The following is a 20,495-nucleotide window of genomic DNA, read 5'->3' as shown; positions in this document are numbered from 1 at the left end:
CTAATTATAGTGCTGGTCACTGAGGATACGGAGATGAACACATTACAGGGTAAAATATGCTAGGATGGAGGTACGAAAGCACCCAGAAGGGATATCTAGGCTAAAGTTGGAGCAGTAGGGAGGGCTTCTTAGATGAAGTGACTTGAACAAGTTGTTAAAGCAACTGGAGAGGAAGTGGGGAGAGGAGAAGAAGAGGGAGGAGACATACTGGGCAAAAGGAGCTCCATGGGCAGGGTTCCAGGGAGAGTCCTGCCTCCTACTGCCTCGTACAGGGACTAGGGCATGTTTTCTGATAAACAAATGACGATGAAGCAGAATGAAGAAAAACAGCAAGCTGAGAGGGTGATACCAGGAGCATTAACCTCTGGAATCTTCCTGCTCAGGTTTTAACAGGCAGGCTTTGATAACAATCAATAGCTTTGGCCAATCTCAGGGCCACTGGAAAAGGTCAGCTCATATATTTTCCCACTTATCTTATAACTTTCCTGCTAGTGAAACCGAGCAGGACCCTGTGGGGCTCCTGGGCATGAAAGCCTTTCTGTGTCCCCTGTTTCTTGTTTGTAGAGAATAAACTCCAGCCTCTGTGACCTTCTCTGAGTTCCAAAGGGCAGATTCAAACAGTTACTAATCAGGGAAGGGAGGGGATGCAGAGACAAGGGAGGGGCAGCCAAGAAACAATAGTGCAGACTTGGGGCAGGGTCCTGGTTCCACCTCAAGGGATACATGTAACAATATCTTTGAGCTCTTCTGCAGAACTAAAACTCCCCACAAATGGAAGATGAACTGCTTGAGGAAGCATTCTTCATTCCAGAGAGAAGGTCATAGTTTGATAACCTCAAGAACCACAGCTCTCAGGGGACACGGGTTCGTGCCCCCCGGTAAAAAAAAAAAAAAAAAAAAAAGAACCACAGCTCATCAGGAGACCACGGGAGGCCAGATTAAAGGAATGCAGACCCTGCACATACCCTGATACTTACTAGCAATGATGCCCTTGAACCATTGCTATTAAACTCCTCACCAAACTCCTCTGGGTTGGGACACACAGTTTTGAGGGGCATGAGCCTGCTGTGCCCCCCTTTGCCTGGCAAAGCAATAAAGCTATTCTTCTCTACTTCACCCAAAACTCTGTCTCCAAAATTTGATCCGGCACCAGTGCACAGAGGCCGAGTTTCAGCATCACTTCCTGGTGATTGGACATAATTCAATAATAACTTATTTATGGGGAACACTTCCTTGAAAAATTCTATGTGAGGTGTTATTGCTAGAACTAAAGATATTGCATTTTGTTTCCTGGTTCTAGTTATTACTAGACTTTAATGAGAAAAGTAGGCATCGAACTGATTTTGTTAATATTTTCAGTGTTAGGTATTATGTTGTCTTTTAGATTTCTAAAGGGCAATATCCAGCTTGCCGTAAACAATTCTGACAACTTTGAGAAATATCTTTAGAAACATTTATGATATCCTAAATTTTTATAATATTAATCTAAAGTGTGCACCCATTTAAAAACCATTTATACCAGTAGGCATTTTTCTCATGTTGGGGAATGTGGGTTTTCTTTAAACCATGGATGCCATTATTACATATTCCTTTAGTTCCTTATGATATAATATTTAGTTTTTTTATACAAGGAAAAATCATATCAGAAAAATAGGGCATCTACTTCTGGCCCAAAGTAAACCGTCAAACAGAATACAACAGTTGATAGATGACATTGTTTTCTAAAGAAGAATTCAATGATGTCTATATAATACAGTAAAGTCTGCTCTCCGGCACAGCTGGGGAATGAAGTATTCTGGTCAAATATTCTGCTTAATAGAGTTACCATGTATTTTACATGGATTGCCTATTTTCAAAGAGTTGCAATAGCTCAAAATAAACCTAAGGCTATGTAGCCAGGGTGGTCCCATCTGAGCTCAAAGGGAATTATCTGGGTGTGTGTGATTAAATAGGGGGAGCTGGTGGGCCCTTAGGGCTCTATCTGCATGAAAGGATTTATGCTGGTACTTCATTTATCCCTGGCTTCTAGGAGAAGGAAGATACCTGACTAGGTGCCTGAACAAAAGCGAGGAAGAAGGGCAATGGAGGGGATTATGGTTTTAGGATCCCCTTTAGGTCTCTAGGACTTCAAAAAAAAAAAAAAAAAACTTTTAAGTCTCCAAGGAGAAAGGGATCAGAAGAGACTAGAAATAAACTTTTTAAGAAGGGTCTCGGGAAGCGTGGCTACGTCTGCACTGAGCATAACCCCACACTCAAATACTGCAAGGATTGATGGCAAAATTGGAGCAGCAGAAGACTGCAACCTTGGCCCGGATGTGGCCATTATCATTGAGGGCAACTCAAGCAGCTTTGCCAGCAAAAGGCATTCAGCAGAGGGGAGCCGGAGCTGCAGGAGGACAGGAAGGGCAGGACTTTGTCTATTTTGTTTAATGCTATATTCTCATCACCCTAGAGTAGGAGGCACTCAAATATGTGTGGGCAAATGTCAAGCGGTGACTATAGATGACACATGTTTGAGCCCATATGAGATGACTCCAGATGTACTTGTGGGAGTGGAGACTTTGCAGAGGGCTTAAGTCCTGCCAGTGGGGGTAAAGAAGAGATAATCTGGGATATCTGGATTATTGTTACTAGTGTAAACATATGAATTCACAGGTGATGAGACAGTTAACTTACAAATAAAACTATATTATTTCAAGAGGCACATCAGGGTCTTTGCTGTTTCTCAAGGGCACCTTCATAACATTAATTACCATTTTATTGGCAAGGCAAATGTGCATCAACTTTTGAGGCATCTAATAGAAATTTTGGATGATGGAATTCTAGATAATAGAGTTTATATTACTGATTAAGACTTCTTTGCTCAAGAACATATTTGGAAAAAAAAACATATTTGGTTTCTAACATAAGTCCACCATTTTTACAATACTGTACTAAAGTTTCCTTTAAATGTCAAGTGCTTTGTGAATTGAAGGCTTTAGAATGTTTCAAAATAACTCAGTGTTCTTGGATCAGGAATTCTATACACAGTCTTTTTATGCAAAAATTCATCCTCATTTCTTTAAAGGCAAATTGCCTTTAATGAATGAATAAAATGTTCTATATACGATCAATTTAGCCTTTGAGTGCAGATGCAGATGCTCACCTTGCTTTCCAATTATAGTTTAGATTTAGACATGATTGAGTCCTTGTAAAGAGGAAGATGGCTTGAGGAAAATGAGAGCTTCTCAAAATTAAGTATCTCCGTAAGCCAAAATGGCTACAAGGAGCTTTCAGATAAGGTTAGATTTTAAAAGAACAATTACTTAAGACAGAAGGAAGAACATCCCTAACTGAGAATTAAGATAAGAGCAACCTTGGTTGTCATAACTCCCGATGCTGCTGCGCTAGCTAGGGAGCAATTAACACAAGATGACAATCACACATTTGCCTCCGAGCCTTCATTTACTGAGCCTTCCATACTGTGCTCCCAAAGTTTCTCTCTGTTGTAAGAGGCTCAGGTCCTCTTAGGCACTTCCTGCTGTTTTGTTCTGCTGCCTCCACTGTCAATACTTGACTTTTCCCAGTCTGGAAGGAGAGTTCAAGTGATTATGGCTTATTCAGCCAACCTTAGGATGGTCTGGGCTTTAAGTAATCTTAGTTCTTTTGATTTTGTAAACCACATTAATTTTCAACAGTTTAGATTTTATCCTGAGGACACAAGTCATTAAAGAATCATAAGTCAGGAGAGTAACATTATCTTGTTTGTTTGGTTTTTTAAGTTTTACTCTGACTATAATGTGGGGAATGGATTAGAAGTTAGAAATGGTAAGAGAAGTAGGCAGAGAGACCAGTCAGGACATCATTGTAATTAATAGTCCAGCTGAGAGATGGCGGGGGCCCAGAACTAAAGTAGCGTCAGTGGGTTTGGAGAGAAATGAGTGAAGTCCAAAAATATTTAGGAGGTAGAAGCAACAAGACTGAACAGTGGGGCTTCCCTGGTGGCGCAGTGGTTGAGAGTCTGCCTCCCGATGCAGGGGACACAGGTTCGAGCCCCGGTCCGGGAAGATTCCACATGCCGTGGAGCGGCTGGGCCTGTGAGCCATGGCCGCTGGGCCTGCGCATCCGGAGGCTGTGCTCCGCAACGGGAGAGGCCACAACAGTGAGAGGCCCACGTACCGCCAAAAAAAAAAAAAAAAAAAAAAAAAGACTGAACAATGGCATAAAACGCCATGATTTATAGATATCACTTAGCCTCCTAACACTTAGCCATTTTAACGCTCATCTAAGAGCCGTTGAAAAATTGTTAAAGTCTTGATTTTTAAAAAAATTCTTAAAGTTTAGTTATCAAATGAACAGTAGCAAACACTTATTTTGTTGAGGGGAAATCTGCTAGCCTGATTAATAGTAATGGTAACATTTTCTTCTTAAGTTAGGCCAATGGATCTAATAATCCCATAAAGCCTTGTTCCTCTATTTCTAGTACATAAGATATAGAATGAGGACGCTCACACAACAAATATTTATTGAGTGCCTGGGTAACAGACTGTTCTTTAAAAAACAAAACAAAAACACACAGAAGCAGCAGGAAACTGACAGATTTAAAAGAGAAAAGAAATATTTTCTATAATTTATTTGGAGCTCTGAAAGTTACTGAAGTATAATACTTGCCGCAAACACTTTCCCAACAGCTGAAATTAATTTTTATGCCTAAGCAAGACGCTGCATGGTGGTGAAACACACAAGGTTCACTGATTTTGAACATTCTATTCCAAATATCTCAAAAGAAAAAAGACTGTGCAGTCAACTATTTGAACTAGTCGAATGACTGAAGCATAAAGGAGAATAAGCAAAAGAGATGTTTTGATATTATGTAAATCTGGAATTTTTCTTCTGCAAAATATTCAACTTAAATTTAGGGATTATTAATTAACCTTGCCTATATTATAAGCAGTTTTTAAAACTCTCTTGCTCTCAGAGAAGCTAACTAGAAAGAGAGTCTTAATTCTGAATTTAGAAATGTTTCCAATTACATATATCTTCATGACAATATATAGGACAGTCAACTGAACATCTTCAATATCCTTATTAGTTGAGTAGTATGTAATATGAATGAAATGAATAATTTATAGAGCAGCATCTCATAGAGATTGCCCAATTTTGCTTTCATTCATTTGAATGTGATTATTTTGAAACACGTCTTAATCCATAATGTCAACCCTTTTTGTTTATTTCCATTTGCCCCATCTTTTAGAGGTTATCTCTTTTAGGAAGATTTTTTTGCTATCTGTAATTTGTTTATGCTACACATGCCAAACAGATCTCCCAAGATGAAACTCTGAGCTTATTTGGAAGTAATTTTTGGTAGCACATGAATCAGAACTCTTATTTTCTTCTCAGCGCTACTGGTATTTTATTGCTTCCATCTATAGTCCAATATGCTTTTAAGCGCCAAGAACCCTGAGGCCAAACACACAAAGCACTAAGAAAATGGGAACTTGTGGCCATGACAACTTTTGTCTCTCTTTCAAGGTTCTTCCCTCCCCTGGGAGACTGAAATCACTTTAAGCTCACTATGAAACAGGGACATGGTGAGCATAGATGATTGACTGAAGTTGGTGATGTTGATTTAGGAGTCTTCGGCTTATAGATCATGTGTAAAACCCTTAAACCTACTTGTCAAAGTCAGCTTGTCAAAGTCCTATGGATTTTTCCAGACTGCCTAAATGTCACTTTCCCTATGAAGGCTTCTCTGGCCAGCTCAGGCAGGGTTAGGCAGCCCCTCTTTTGTATTACTATAGCACCCTGACATAGTCCTATGGCAGCACTTATCAAACTATATTGCATTTGTCCGTCGCCCTCCACTCATGGATAGAAACCATTCTCTTCCTTTTGTCTCTGGACTAAAGCATTACCAAAATCAAGTTGGTTCTCAATAAGTAATAACTGAATGGACAGGCAGAGAATGGCTCATAATACTCTCCATCTGCATAGGTTATGAGGTGTTTTCACATCGTGGTGAGGCAGCCATGGCAGGAATTATCACTCATATTTTAAACATGAGGAAACTGATGCCCAGAGAGTTTATGTGACCAACTCAAGTTCAAAACAGCTAAAAAGTTGCACACTACTTCTCATGACAGCAAGTCTAAAAGGATTGGTAAATAGAAGTGGTGGCAGTAGTATTCTGTAGGACAGGTGGCAATGGCTGGCCAAGACACAGTGTAGGAGCTGGTCACCTGTTTTGAAAGCTCCCAAACTCTTAGCAGGTTCTCAAGAAGTTAACTTAAATGCACACACAACTGGGCTTCAGAATGTCAACTTATTTACAATGAGAATGATTTGTGACAAATAATTTCCCTGTACTCAAGCTACACCCACAGTGAATCCAGTAGACAAAAAGATATATCTTGTTTATGTATGGAATACAAATGACTCTCTGAAATTCCCACCATGACTCATAGACTCTAAAGAGAAAGAAGTTCTTTGAGATCAGTAGTGTAATCCTACCATTTCCTAACTAACTAACTAGCTAACTAGCTAGAAAGATAAATGACTTACCTAATCACATAGCTTGTTTGTGAGAGCACCAGGACATAGAATCGGTTCTTCTTAACAATAATATCCTTACCTTTTTAAAACTAAGCTATGACTGAGAAATAATACACGTATAGTTCTTGGCAAGACTTCTAAGCATCTGGCTAATAGGACTAAACATAGGCTGTCACACAGGAATTATAATTAAACAAATGCTGCAACATGAGAGAAGTACAGCAAATTCTACTCTATGTCCACGTATTGGGGAGGTAGGGGGCACATAATATGACAGGCAGTGTTTTAGGATCCCATTTATGTTAAAAACAAGGTCCTTTTTCATAGAGATTGACAATATTAATTATATTTATTTATCTCTATTAACCCATAGACATTGATGCTACCAAAAAAGAAAATTATTGGATTTATCTTTTCTGTATCAACTGAAGTGTATTTTCTAGTCCCCGTCCCTTTTCAACATACATTTTTTTTTTTCTTTTTGACAATTATCCAAGTAAGGGTAACCTGGGTATGTTCCTAATGTCTAAGTTTTGAAAAAGCTACTCATTGCCAGTAGAATATATTTTGCTACTTATTGACCAGCTAAAAAGTTAAATATGTGTGTCTATTAAGAGGCAAAGACCTAAGACAAAAATCAGCTAATATTCTCAGCAAAAATAAGACAAATGATCATATTTATGAACGTTTCTGGTTTAGCTTCTATTATCAAAGCTGGGGTGTACTCTCAGTTGTCTGCCCTAAATCAGTAGATGAAAGCAAGCGCTTTCCACAAGTATATTTGTATTCCATAGACTGTGCAAATCACACCAAAATCAAATGATTTCATGGACCAACACCATCAATTAAGAGAGAGTCTTATTTAGCGAAGGATTGCTTTGGGGATAGAAACATACCTCTAACTACAATGAATTAGTTTGTTGATTGATCTTCCTGCTGGGGATAATTGCTAGAATTCCTTCTTTAACATAAAGGGACTTTTACCTGTTTGATATCAACTATTGTGCAGATCTTTCTGTTACTATCATAATCGGAGACTCTGCTCTTCTATGCCTTCACTGGATGCAGAGAAATATTACCACAGCATTTATACAACAAAGATTTTGCTTCCCTCTAGCATCATAACTGGCACCCTGATGATCGACCTCCGATGAATGCTAACGTTTACCATTATCCCCAAGAGTTACAGTTTGAAAAAGGAGAGCTCACATTCTGAAAGAAACTTTAGGTATTCCAGGTCATTTATTGATAGAGTCCAATTTAGAATCAGTTTCTCATCTAGACTATGAAAGAAACTTATTCATCAGTCACAGCATTTTAATGTATTGAGTAAAAGATGATTTTAGATGTTAATTTTTAAGCTAGGTCAAATTATAATATTATGCTGTATAAAAAATCAGGGTCATCTGAGTACCAATTCATTCATTTTCTATAAAATTTCAGCAGTAAAATTCCCATGTGTACCTAAAGTTGAAGATAATTCATTTAGGTTCCCATTATACATTAAGCCAGCCAGCAATTTTTAATCCATGTCACAGGTATAAAATATCTGTCAATTCCTATTAAAGGGCTATAACATGTAATCAATATGGTCAGTAGGTACGTAAAATAAAATGCCTATGGAAGACATTATTTAAAAACAAAAGCAACAGGCCTTGCAAGGCTTTAAGATGTATCACTTACCAGGAACAAAGTTTGGAAGTTGCTGAGATCACCGAAAAATTCTTCTATGCTCACTGTCTTAGAGTCAAAAATAAAGTATTCTCCAAGATTCTCATAGAGCTTTATCATGTTGTTGTGCATGGTGAGTAGTTTTTCATACTGTTCTCTGGCACCCTTTGTAAAGCTGTAGCTTTCTGTTAAGGAACATGATCCAATAGTACCTCAAAGGCAATCACTAGATGCTAAGACTGAATTATAACATTATTTCTGTAAACACTTCTGCATTACTTTGCTTGGGTTGCCACGACAAAATACCACAGATCAGGTAATTTAAATAACGGAAATTTATTTTCTCACAATTCTGCAGGCTAGCAATACAATATCGAGGTGTCAGCAAATTTGCTTTCTTCTGTGGCCTCTTTCCTTGGCTTGAAGATGGCTGCCTTCTCCCCGTGTCCTTACCTGGTGGTCCCTCTGTCCGTGTTGTCTGTGTCCTAATCTCCGCTTCCTATGAGGACACTGGTTATATTGGATTAGGGCCCACCCTAAGGACCTCATTTTAACTTAAATACCTCTCCAAATGTCCTATCTCCAAATACAGTCACATTTTGGAAGTTTTGAGGGTTAGGGCTTCAACACATGAATGGGGGGGCACAATTCAGCCCATAACAACTCGCTGGAGTCATTATATTGGTTAGTGAGCTTTGAAAATCTATAAATGAGGCAGAACTATTTAATGTATAACCATGAAGAACATGTTTGCTAAATGAAAACACAGAAGTATAAACACCAGAAAACTGTCTCATATCTTTTTAGGAGGGAGGTAGGGTAGAAACAAACAGCAATGAAAAGCTTAAGGAAAAAAGTATATATTTTCTTTTTTTAATACATATTCTATATAGATGGAGAGGTTGCAGTGAATTCTATATATAGGTTATGTATCTATATGTGTGTATATATACATATACACATATATCCCATATGAGGAGGGGAAAAAGGGGGAGAGAGAAAAAGAAGGGAGGAGAGGAAGAGCTTTGGAGAGGGAAGGACGGAGAGGGGAGAGAGAGGGAGAGGGGAGAGACAGGGAGAGAGAGATTCTGCTGTAGCTCTAGAACCTTAATCGCCCAAAGGGCTTGTTCAAACCCGAATGCTGTTTGCTGAGCCTGAGCCCAGGGGCCTGAGGATTATAATTTCTAACAAGTTCCCAGATGATACTGAGGCTGCCAATCCAGTGTAACCCAGCAGGACCCAATGAGGCCTTCCCATGACAGACCCCTCCTCCATATCCTCTCCTTTAGCTCCTTTCTAAGTGCTTAGATAACAGTATCTGATGCACATTTCCTCAGTTGTTTTACAGATGCTAAAACCCCCACCAAATGGAACAGGTTAACTACTTGGTGACCTTGAGCACATAGCCCTGCAGGCCTACTGGAGCCTGAGGATTGACAGTGTTAACCCCTGTGACACCACCCTGTTACCTCACCACCAACCAATCAGAGAACTATGCACAAGCTGATCACATACCCTGCAACCCCCCTCCCTCACCTGGTCTTTAAAAATGCTTCCCTGAAACCCTCTGGGAGTTTGGAGCTTTTGAGCACAAGCCACCCACACCCATTCTCCTTGTCTGGCGCCTATAATAAATGCTGCACTTTCCTTCACCACAACCTGATGCCGATAGATTGGCTTTACTGTGCATGGCCAGAGGACCCAAGTTTGGTTCGGTAACACCAGGACTCCACTTTCAGCAGTACAGTCTAGAAAAGTATTTATCCCAAAATTAATTACATCACTGTTTTAAAATTTTTATCAAAAAAGTGATAACAACTACCACAACTACCAAACATAAAGTGAACCAGGTATGTAAATGTGTCCGACTAAATGTATCTCATTATGTGTAAATTTATAGAAAGAAATTATCGATTTTATTCCTGATTATAGAAGATACAGATACAGAAAATTATCTCTTCAGGTGACTTAGAAATATAAAAACGTAAGTAAACTAAAATTTCCAACAACTCAGTGTTGTGAACTTTTTGGGACATTTCCTTCTGGTCTTTCTTCTATGGCTGAAAGCTTTTGAATGCTAATTATAAGAATGCTTCAGAAAAAGGTAAGTAGACTAACCATGAAGAATATAAAGGAAAGCAAATCTACCTTTTACAATTAAGTCTATTAAAACTCAATAATGATCACAGAAGTAAAATGTCTTTAAATGTAAAGGTACTAGACTTGGACTTGTTAAAAAAAAGAATAATAGCACAGTTTGGGGTGTGCTATTTTAAGATCTACTACAGTGTATTCACATTTTGTGATAGTATTATTTTATCAGGTACTGATAACTGTGTCTTGAAATGCTGGATTTTATAAAATTTTCTGAATTCTTCAGTGTGTTTCATCATAACCTGGGGCCAAATTTATTTTCCATGGGAACACAGCTCTAGTTTCACAATGGAAGTCAGTGGGGAAATCAGACCATTTCTGGAAAATTACTTTGCAGCTGACACTTACAGGATACAGCAGGATTTTAAAAGTGAGATGCTCCCTTTCCCAGGCTCCTTCTTATGCTACTTAAGTATTAGCATTCACATTAGCCACACAACAATCTCTTCCTTGCTAAGGAGTGACATTAAATCTTTCAACCCTCAAGTCCACTTTGCTGTCAATAGACCTGAAAGAATTAATGCATTTCTGACTTATTCTACTTGCTTTTTACAAACAAAAGGGTTGTATGTAATGCTACCTACATATTCTGATTTTACCTCTGAGAATATCATATTTGTTTGATTTTTAAAAATTTATTTATTTATTTATTTATTTTTGGCTGCATTGGGTCTTTGTTGCTGCGCGTGGGCTTTCTCTAGTTGCGGCTAGTGGGGGCTACTCTTCATTGCAGTGCGCAGGGTTCTCATTGCGGTGGCTTCTCTTATTGCGGAGCATGGGCTCTAGGCGCATGGGCTTCAGTGGGTGAGGCTCGCAGGCTCTAGAGCGCAGGCTCAGTAGCTGTGGCACACGGGCTTAGTTGCTCTGTGGCACCTGGGATCTTCCCGGACCAGGGCTCGAACCCGTGTCCCCTGCATTGGAAGGCGGATTCTTAACCACCTGCCACCAGGGAAGTCCCTATTTGTTTGATTTTTAAGAGAGTGTTGAACATCCTGTTTGAGAGCTGCAGAAATAAGACAATTCTCTTTATTTCTCAGCACAGAATGAAAGTTAGATTTTTGTTTTCTAGTCTCCCTTGCCTAAATAAAACAGACTCATGCCAGACTTGCTAAGAATACACGCTTTGCAAAGGTCACTTACTTATATTCTATTTGCAGCAAGGTACTAAACTGTGTATATTTCAGAAGGCTCAACACCTGTACAACACACAGAAAAAGCCAAAGATTAAAAAAAGGCAAAAAACTGGACATTTACCATTTATCATAACACAATTTTTCACCAGCTAAAATATGCCCATGTGGTGATACACAATTTCATAAATTTGCTCTCCTAGAAGAAAAACTGATTTCAGAAATTCTGTCTGTATACCAAAGTGAGAAAATCTGAAAAATTCTGGGAATGGTTTCACTTAGAAATAACAAATGGAAAGCAGCCCAATCTCCAAGTCCTTTACTTCTCTTCACAGTGATTACTTTGTAAAAGGGATGCAGGGCATGACTCAGCACTGAAATCTTTCACAAGAGCAACCCTGTCACCAAATCCTACTTGGGATTCTGCAGGTGAAAAAGAACTGGACACCATCATTCCTTTCCACCTCTTTATTTCATTTAAGACATATTTTCTTTTCTTTTTTTGAGCAACCACTAAACGCAAGATACTGGTTAGTATTATGTTAAGCATTGTGCTTGATACAATGATCATTAAAGCCTAATCCAGACCCTGAAGCAGTTTATAATCTAATATTACAAATAATTCTACTTATTAATTTGCATTTGTACAGGACTTTACCACTTACGATATACTTTTCCTTCCACTATGTTCCATATCCTTCATAACAACCTTGTCAAAAAGGCAGAGAAATACCAATTTCAAATACCAATACCCAAAAAATATTCCAATTTTTAGAGCTGTGGAAACTAGATAAAAGGCACTCATTTTATCAATAAAACTGTAAACATAATAAATTACATTCCCCTCCCCCCAAAAAACAAAGGCACTCATCCATCTAAGGTTAGAATGTAGTGAAGGTGAGGAGATGTGCCACCCCAAAATATGCCTCTTTGGCATAGATTATTTTGAGCTGATTGAAAAACAGCAGACGCAGGAAAAGCTCTGAAAAGAGTAAAAGTTACCCATTTGAAAGGGAAATTTCCATTTATAAAGGAAATCTCCATTTGTAAGGGTGTCTTCCTCTCTGTACCAGGAAGAGAAGGACGACACCAGAGAATCAAGGGTATCAGGAGTATCACTGGTGAAGTTGCAGATTTAAACCTGCAGAACAAACCTTATCCTTGTGTATGGTGCTTTTCCCTGTAACCCTCTCCCCCACTATGGGTGTCCTCACATCTTTCATTTGTCTTTAGCTGAAGATGGTATTTAAGCTGGTGACTTAGGCTACTTTGGGAAGTTACTCATTTTTCTCCGAGTATCTCCCAGGTACACATGAGGTATTCAAGTTTATTAACTTCTCTCTGGTTTTCTCTTGTTATTCTGTCTTGTATTACGGGGAAGCGGTGGTGGTGGGGGGGTTGGTCCTCAGCCAATTACTCAGTAGGGTAGAGAAACAATTATTTTTCCTCCCCTATAATAGACATCATGAGAGACCCCTGCATGATACTAGTCTAACATTCTTTTCACATGGTAGAAGTGTACTACTTATAATGACAATGACCTTCACGCTGCCAAATCCAACATTCACCCCTCTGTCCTCCTTTTGATGTCTCAGCCACATCTGACACATTTAGCCACTCTTCTTAGTTTCTATGACACACACCCTCATGCTTAAAATGTTTTTCCTCTTACCTCCTCTCCTTCTCTGGCAACTCCTGTAAAATGTTAGAGTACCCTGGGGGCTTGGTCCTGACTCCTCTGTCTATAGTCTAACTGACCAGGGCAATTCACATGACTTTAAATACCATCTATATTGATGACTCCCAAATTACTTGTAGCTCCAGTCTCTCCCCTGAGATACTTTTATAATCAACTGCCTGCTTGTCATCTCTACTTAATTTTTTTTTGTTCATGGCATCTATTGGTATCTCAAATGTAAATCGTCTCCTGCAAAACCCTCTGATAGTTTCCCACAACACTTGGAATAAAATCCAATTTTCTTCTCAGCATTTATGAGGCTCTACATGATCTGGCCTTTACCCACCACTGCAACCTAATCTCACCCCATTCTCCCTCTTAAGCTCTATGCTGAGACTCATTAACCTTCTTTCTCTTCCTTGTGCCTAGCAAGCTCTCATACCCAATTCAGGGCCCTTGCACTTGCTCTTCTTTCTGCCTAGAATGTTTCTTTTTCACCAGGTCATTCAACCTCAGCTCAACTGCCACCTCCCCAGAGAGGCTTTTCCCCAACCATCCAATCTAAAAGGTCCACTCCCATCTCTATTACTCTGGCCTATTTTATTTCATTCTGAGAACTTATCACTATCTGACATTATCTCTTTTATTTATTTACCTGTTCATTGCCTCTCTTTCCGCATTTAAAAATATAGCCCAGGAGAACAGACCTTGCCTGTCTTGTTGACCACTGACTCACTGAAAGCAGTTCTTTTGCCCCTTTCCTGTTTGCCCGTTTCTGTTCCCCTCTAACCTTAAAAGAACCTAATTATAAGAATGAGATCACTAGGTAATTTAACCTAACTCCTAACTTATGCTCTCCTGAAGGCACACCACACCTTGCCTAACCTGTTGGTTCTTTTCCTAGATAAAAAGCAGTAAGAATGAAGAATTAAGTAGTTAAAGAATGACTAGCTCCCTACCCCCAATGGCCCCCTTAGCACTTCTGCAGGCAGATCACACAGGCAAGGTACCATCTGAAGAGAGAGTCAGCCCTTCTGCACACAATGGAGAATGATGCAGAATCCAACCTCCTGCCTTGATGATTCACTGAGATTCTTCCTCCTTTTCCCCTTTAAAAACTGTCATGGCTGAGCAGAATCTTGGGAGTTGGTCATGGGACGTGAGTCCACCTTTTCCCCAGATTGCCAGCTTTTCTGATTAAAGCACCTTTCCTTTCTGCTGACACTTGCCTCCTGATCATTGACTTTAGAGCGGTGAGCAGCTGAACCTGAGCTCGGTAACATCATCAGCCCCTAAAACACGTAGCAGAAATAGTAGCAGTGAAAAAATAACTAAAATCAACAATAATAATAATGATCGTTATGCCTAATCTTTTATTTCTTTTGTTTTAAGTTACTCTGTGGGAGTCATTGTGAACGCTTCCCATGGATTAATGCAATTAATCCTCACAACTGTTTTCTGAGGTAAGAATTTACCCAAGGTCAGACAGCTGGTAAGTCACAGTAATGCGAACAAACTGAGAATGGGTCCAGAACTCATATTCTTAACAACTATGCTATAGTTTCTCAAGAAATATTTGGTGAAAGAGAAGAGTCTCATTATAACATCACATTGGAAGATGAGCCATGGGTTTGACTTGGGTACTTGGGAAACTAAAACCCTTCTTATACATCTTAAGATAAACCAATTTCACAACAAACCTTATTGATAGAGAATATTTTAATAGTGATTTTCTGAATACTTGAGAAAAAATTTTAATCCCCTCATATTTTCATCAATCTTGACATCTTAAATTCATTTTTAAAGGTAGACTTCAATCATATTGATTTTATTTTACACCTATATATGCAATAGAATATATTTATCAGGAGAATAATGGCCTGTTTAAGTTGTTTGTGTAATTAGACCTAGATGTGGCCCTAGTAGATACTTTGGTAGATAACATTTTAAATTGGGCATTTCATTTATCTCCCATATTAGAGACCAGAAATTGAGAATACATTTTAAAGGAAATAAGTCTTAAAGTTATCTTCTGGGATGCCTGGTAAAGAAATAATTTATTAGAAAATGTATTTTATGAAAGGGTATTTGGTGGCTCATGGGTAGTTTTCATCCTAGAGGCCGAAAGCCACTTTCTTGTCATAGAGATAAAAGGCATCCTTATAGCTACCTATAGAATTCTGTTCTATTTATAATGTAAAGCGCGTATAACGGGATTGTGCCTACAGAGAAGAGGGATAAAGTAGAGATTTGAACTGAGCTGCTGCTTCCTATTTGGGAATATTTAAAGCTTCATTATAAGAGAGACTTTAGAAAATATGTTGTAGACTCTTGTGATGGACTTCTCTGGGCCAGGCAGCCTGCCCTTAGCTGGGTTGTGAGAGCACAGAATGAGAAGCCAGTGGCCATGTTTAGGGTGAAATAGGAAGGACAGTTATGGGCACACCGTGTAACTAATGCTAGAAGCTCTTCTGATGCCTTTCCCTGAAGAACTATTGAAGAGAATGGTGAAAGCAGCAGGAAAAGGCCATTTGCTCCTGGATGCCCAGATTTCTTGGCCTTTGGTGCCACAGGAGATGGTGACAATGGCTGTATTGGTATCAAAGAATAAGGTATTTTGCGGAAGATGATTAGACTATTCCGGAGCCAAAATGTAGACTGACCTCTTCCCGCCTGCTTAAGCAACCTTGGGAGTCCTTGAAATATTGAGAGAGAAGAACCCTGGAAAAACAATGATCTTTCCAAGATGAAGTTCAGAGATAGGGGTAATTCATAGTAATTTATATACTAAAAGAAAATAGAAGCTTAAGGTGGTAAAGTGGGCATATCAAATGCATATAAAGTTATCAATTGTAAGGGGAAAAAAAGCAATTGAGAGCAATTTTCCTTTTATTAGTTGACTTTCAAATTCCTTGCTCTACAAAGACAAGCATTTCTGATTTTTCCAGCTTAGAAGTTTTTGAAGATAACTGTGAACTATTGTAAAATTACATCATCTTCTCTCTAAGAGAAGTGTTTGTTGCAGGGTTTATAAGCTAAAATGTGGTCAGCATTTTAAAAAGCTAGGAGGTAAAATGTTAACCTTTAAAAAGTATTATTAATTTTAAACCATTTGATCTCAATCATGAATCTGGAAACAATTTATAAAACATACATCATAAGTCCCACAAAGCATTTTTATATTAACTCATTTGAAAATCTGACATAGGGAAGCAGTCTTCACACAATTACTTTGGTATTTACACAGTACACAGAATTGTCTAAAGCTTTTATCATCTATGCTTTTGTGTGACTATATATAGATTTATAGATTATATTCCTTACTAATATAATAATAGTATGGACTTGAAATTCAACCTGAAACAGCTATAATTCACCCATAGGCATATATTCAAATAGGAAATATTTTTAATACTTTTATATTATTTTATACTTTTATAGTGTATATTTATATACATTATATATAGTTTTAAACTATTTTCAATAGCTATAATTAGCTGTCTATAAATTGATTGAAGGTAGGTATTGTAACCCTTGCCCTCTAACTGGCACAATAGCTGATGGGGTTCAGAACACATTACCCCAAAATATGGCACGGTGGCATACTGAATACTTTAAGCTGAAGGAATTTGAGAAAATGGAAGAAGTAGGAAGATCAGTGCTCTTCTCCCCCTGAAACAGGTCAGAAAATGCCGACGTGAGAGGTAGCTTCCCTATACCCCAAAGAAAGGAACAACCTTATCTCCAAGATGGAGGAGGGACACCAAGAAGTATCTGAATGAACAGGCCTTTCTTAGTTCCCCCCAGTTTGCTATACTTCATACTATTTGCCCATTCATATCTTTCTATGACTTTCCACTATTTATCAAACCTAGCATAAAACCACTCAGGTTTAACCATTTCTTTGGGTCTTCATTTCCTAATGAAGGCTTCCATGCCACATAAAACTTATATTCAATAAATGTGTATGCTTTTCTCCTATTAATCTGTCTTTGTCAATCTTAATTTTCAGATGCAGCCAGGGACCTTATGAGGACTGGGGAAAACTTTTCCCTGCCCTACAGTAGCATTGCTGCATCAAATACTAGGCAGAGTACTACTAACACTACTGTTTGTCATTTTACTTAATTTTGATGTGGAGAGTAATCGTTAATACAGAAAACTTGTTCCTTTAGAACTGGAATAAGCATTAGCAGAGCACTGGGGATGAAGGAGTTTATGTACCTCACAGCTAATTGAGTCAAATCCGTTCTTACAACTTCTCATCTTAATAGGCAGTACATTAGTTTTGATTTTAATAAAAAACTTGAAATTCGAAATATCATTACTGCTGGATTGTTGAGAACATGGAAAAATCAACTTGAGATCCACTTAACCTTCACACAAGATTTAGTTAGCAACATGGCATAATTATCCATTTAAATAAAAGGAAGTCACAAGTATAAAATCTATTACAGAATACAGACAGTATTTCCTCTTTCCATAACCTGTCAGAAAAGATATCTCTAAATGCTAAAAACCAAATATTAATTTTTTTCCTTTAATTTGAATAATTTTTGTTCAAAATGATTACTGTTTTAAAGAAATTTATCTTTAAAAAAATAATACTAAGGCATATTAAAGTAGCTGGAATTTACTTAGAGACCACACATTATGTGATAAATACACACTGATGAATATTTTAAAATGTGAAACATTAATAAGAACAATATAGAATACATATATATTAACCTGCAATTGGGTTCAGCGTAATAGTTTAAAATGGTTCAGGATTTAGACTACAAAATTCTTTTAACAATCAGATTACAAAACTTAGGCATATGGGCTTCCCTGGTGGCGCAGTGGTTGCGCGTCCGCCTGCCGATGCAGGGGAACCGGGTTCGCGCCCCGGTATGGGAGGATCCCACATGCCGCGGAGCGGCTGGGCCCGTGAGCCATGGCCGCTGAGCCTGCGCGTCCGGAGCCTGTGCTCCGCAACGGGAGAGGCCGCAGCAGAGGGAGGCCCGCATACCACAAAAAAAAAAAAAAAAAAAAAAAACTTAGGCATAGGACATTTAAATGACATAACAAAGATAGCATAGTCAACGACAGGAATTCTGAACCAGTCTCCAGTTTTTAACATATAGGAGGCAATTATGTTTCCAGAGAGATGAACCAATTTTGTAATGAGCCCACTTTTTCACAGATGGCCTGAGTCGGCTGGGTATAAAGAAAATGCCTTTAAATCAGTTTCCAGTTAAAGCCACAAATGTGATGATCATTATAGAGGTAAGAGGTACACTCAAGCCCTCCTACTTTTCTCTACCTCATTCATTTCATTATTCACTCACTGTGTCTTTTGTGTACATTTCTTTTTACTCTTCCTTTGAAGACAGACTCTAGCTTTGCATTCTGAGACACCTAACAGAGTGATTTTTCATTTAGTCAAAGATATTTATTAAGTGCCTACTCTGTGCCAGGTATCTTCTAGGTTCTGAAGATATAGTAGTTAATATTGATACAAGGTCACTGGCCACTGCTTTCATGGAGATTACAGATTCATGGGAAAGCATACATTAAACAAATAGAAAAAAATTTTAAATTACAAATTGAAAACTGTGATTGCAAAGCATAGGTTGTTAAAGAGTGTATATCTGGGAGACCTAACTTAGACTTGTGGGAGTACGGGTGGGCCAGGAGTCTGGTAATGCCACTTGAGGGGTGAAATATTAAAACTCAGACCTGAAGGGGCCGAGCCAGGAGGAGCACTGGAGTAGGGTGAGTGAAGGCTCTGAAGGATATTAAATACTGTAGGAACATAAAGGAGAGAGAAAAGTCCTGGACTACCAGAGCCTATGGAGGAAGTGGGAGATAGGAGGGAGATGGTTCCTGACGTCCGTAGGGGCCAGATTCTACAGGTCTCTTAAGCATTTTGAAATTTTTCCTGAGACAGATGTAAGTCATTGAAGGGTTTTAAACAGGGAACTGATACCATCCGATTTTTTTGCTCAAAGGCATAAAAAATGCTAGCTAAATTAACACATACACGTACACTAACAGCAATAAGAAAAAACCCTAGGACTAATGCAACATAGAATACTGTCCAAATGATAGTAAGTCTACTTGCTAGTTCCTAACTACTGATAAGAAGAGTATATATTATGTAAACATCCAATTAATGTGTATGATAAATTATTGAGAATTTACATAGTATCAAAGTCAGTTAAAAAATAGCAGGTGTTAGGCAAAGCATAACTATTGAGACTGGCATATAAATAGTTGCGTTTAGAGTAACATAAGAGTTATGATTAGAAAATTTTGAGATTGATGTGTATATTTTGGAATGTCAGTATTATTATTGAATATTCATAGTCTGCACACACAGGTGTTAATTAGATCAAGTACTACCTCCAGCCCTACCTCACGTTCAGCTCTCAGCATCATTTATCATGTGGCAACAATGTATAAGAAACTGGGAGATTAAGTAGAGAAAAAGAAAGTAAATAAAGTGATCAGCCGTGGCTCCTAACCCTCACTGAATTTACAAACTAGTGTTGGGAGACAGATAAATAATAGCAGAGCAACAGTAGCAGGAACTAATGTTTAGTGAACTCTTACAATGAACCAGGCACTGAGCTAAATGCTTTACAAGCGTTGTCTTATTTAATTCTCCCAACGGCCCTCTGATGCATATATGCTATCAGTAACTCCATTTTACACATGATGAAATTTGCCTCAGGGAGGCCTACTGACTTTCTCAGTGCCATCTCTGCAGTAAGTGGTGGTTTCAGGATTTGAACCTGGGTACCCTTACCCCCATAGCTCCCCCATAACATAAAAGTATGAATTTAACCAGCATACCATACTGCTTCTCTTGTTTAAAATAAATAAGTAAATAAATAAAAGTGCATGGTAAAATAAACTAAGCTCCACAAAGGAATTCCAGAAAAATACAGAAACACATAGAAAGAAGTGATTCTGAGATTATTAGGTAAGGTTTCAGAAAGAAGTAACTTTCGACTTGCATCTTGAGGTATGGAAAAGATTTTTCTATCCAAAGAGAAGACACCACAGGCAAGGAGAATAGCATGAACAGAGGTATAACTGTATCTGGAGTTATCAAGAAACTTGGACTATTCCAAGATAACATAGATTGGGAACGCAGAGAGCTGTAGAGGAGGACAGCCTGTGATGGGTGACAGAATAGGCCACCCTAAGATATGCCCATTTGGCGTAAGAATTATTTTGAGTTGAAGGCACTTGGGAAAACAGCAAATGCAGGGAGAGGCTTTCTCTGAACTCCCCTTATCTGCATAAAGACAGATCCTCCAAAAGGAACTCAACTGTCATAA

At 38.5% G+C, this 20,495-nt stretch overlaps 1 protein-coding gene across 12 annotated transcripts in view; it reads right to left on the bottom strand.

Moving 5' to 3' along the window:
• DIAPH2 (diaphanous related formin 2) overlaps window positions 1–20,495 on the bottom strand; it is a 919,875-nt gene that overhangs the window by 233,433 nt on the left and 665,947 nt on the right. For all 12 annotated transcript variants that reach the window (XR_008616350.1, XR_008616349.1, XM_055081634.1 and 9 more), the window contains one exon: window positions 8,215–8,379. Coding sequence is in view for 10 of the 12 variants with exons in the window: in XM_055081634.1 (XP_054937609.1) it covers window positions 8,215–8,379 (165 nt within the window). In the remaining 2 variants the exon portion in view is untranslated. The remainder of the gene's footprint in view (window positions 1–8,214; window positions 8,380–20,495) is intronic.

This window comes from Physeter macrocephalus, chromosome 21 (assembly GCF_002837175.3).
Source record: "Physeter macrocephalus isolate SW-GA chromosome 21, ASM283717v5, whole genome shotgun sequence".
Classification (NCBI taxonomy): domain Eukaryota; kingdom Metazoa; phylum Chordata; class Mammalia; order Artiodactyla; family Physeteridae; genus Physeter; species Physeter macrocephalus.
This window is presented reverse-complemented; position numbering and strand designations above follow the sequence as displayed.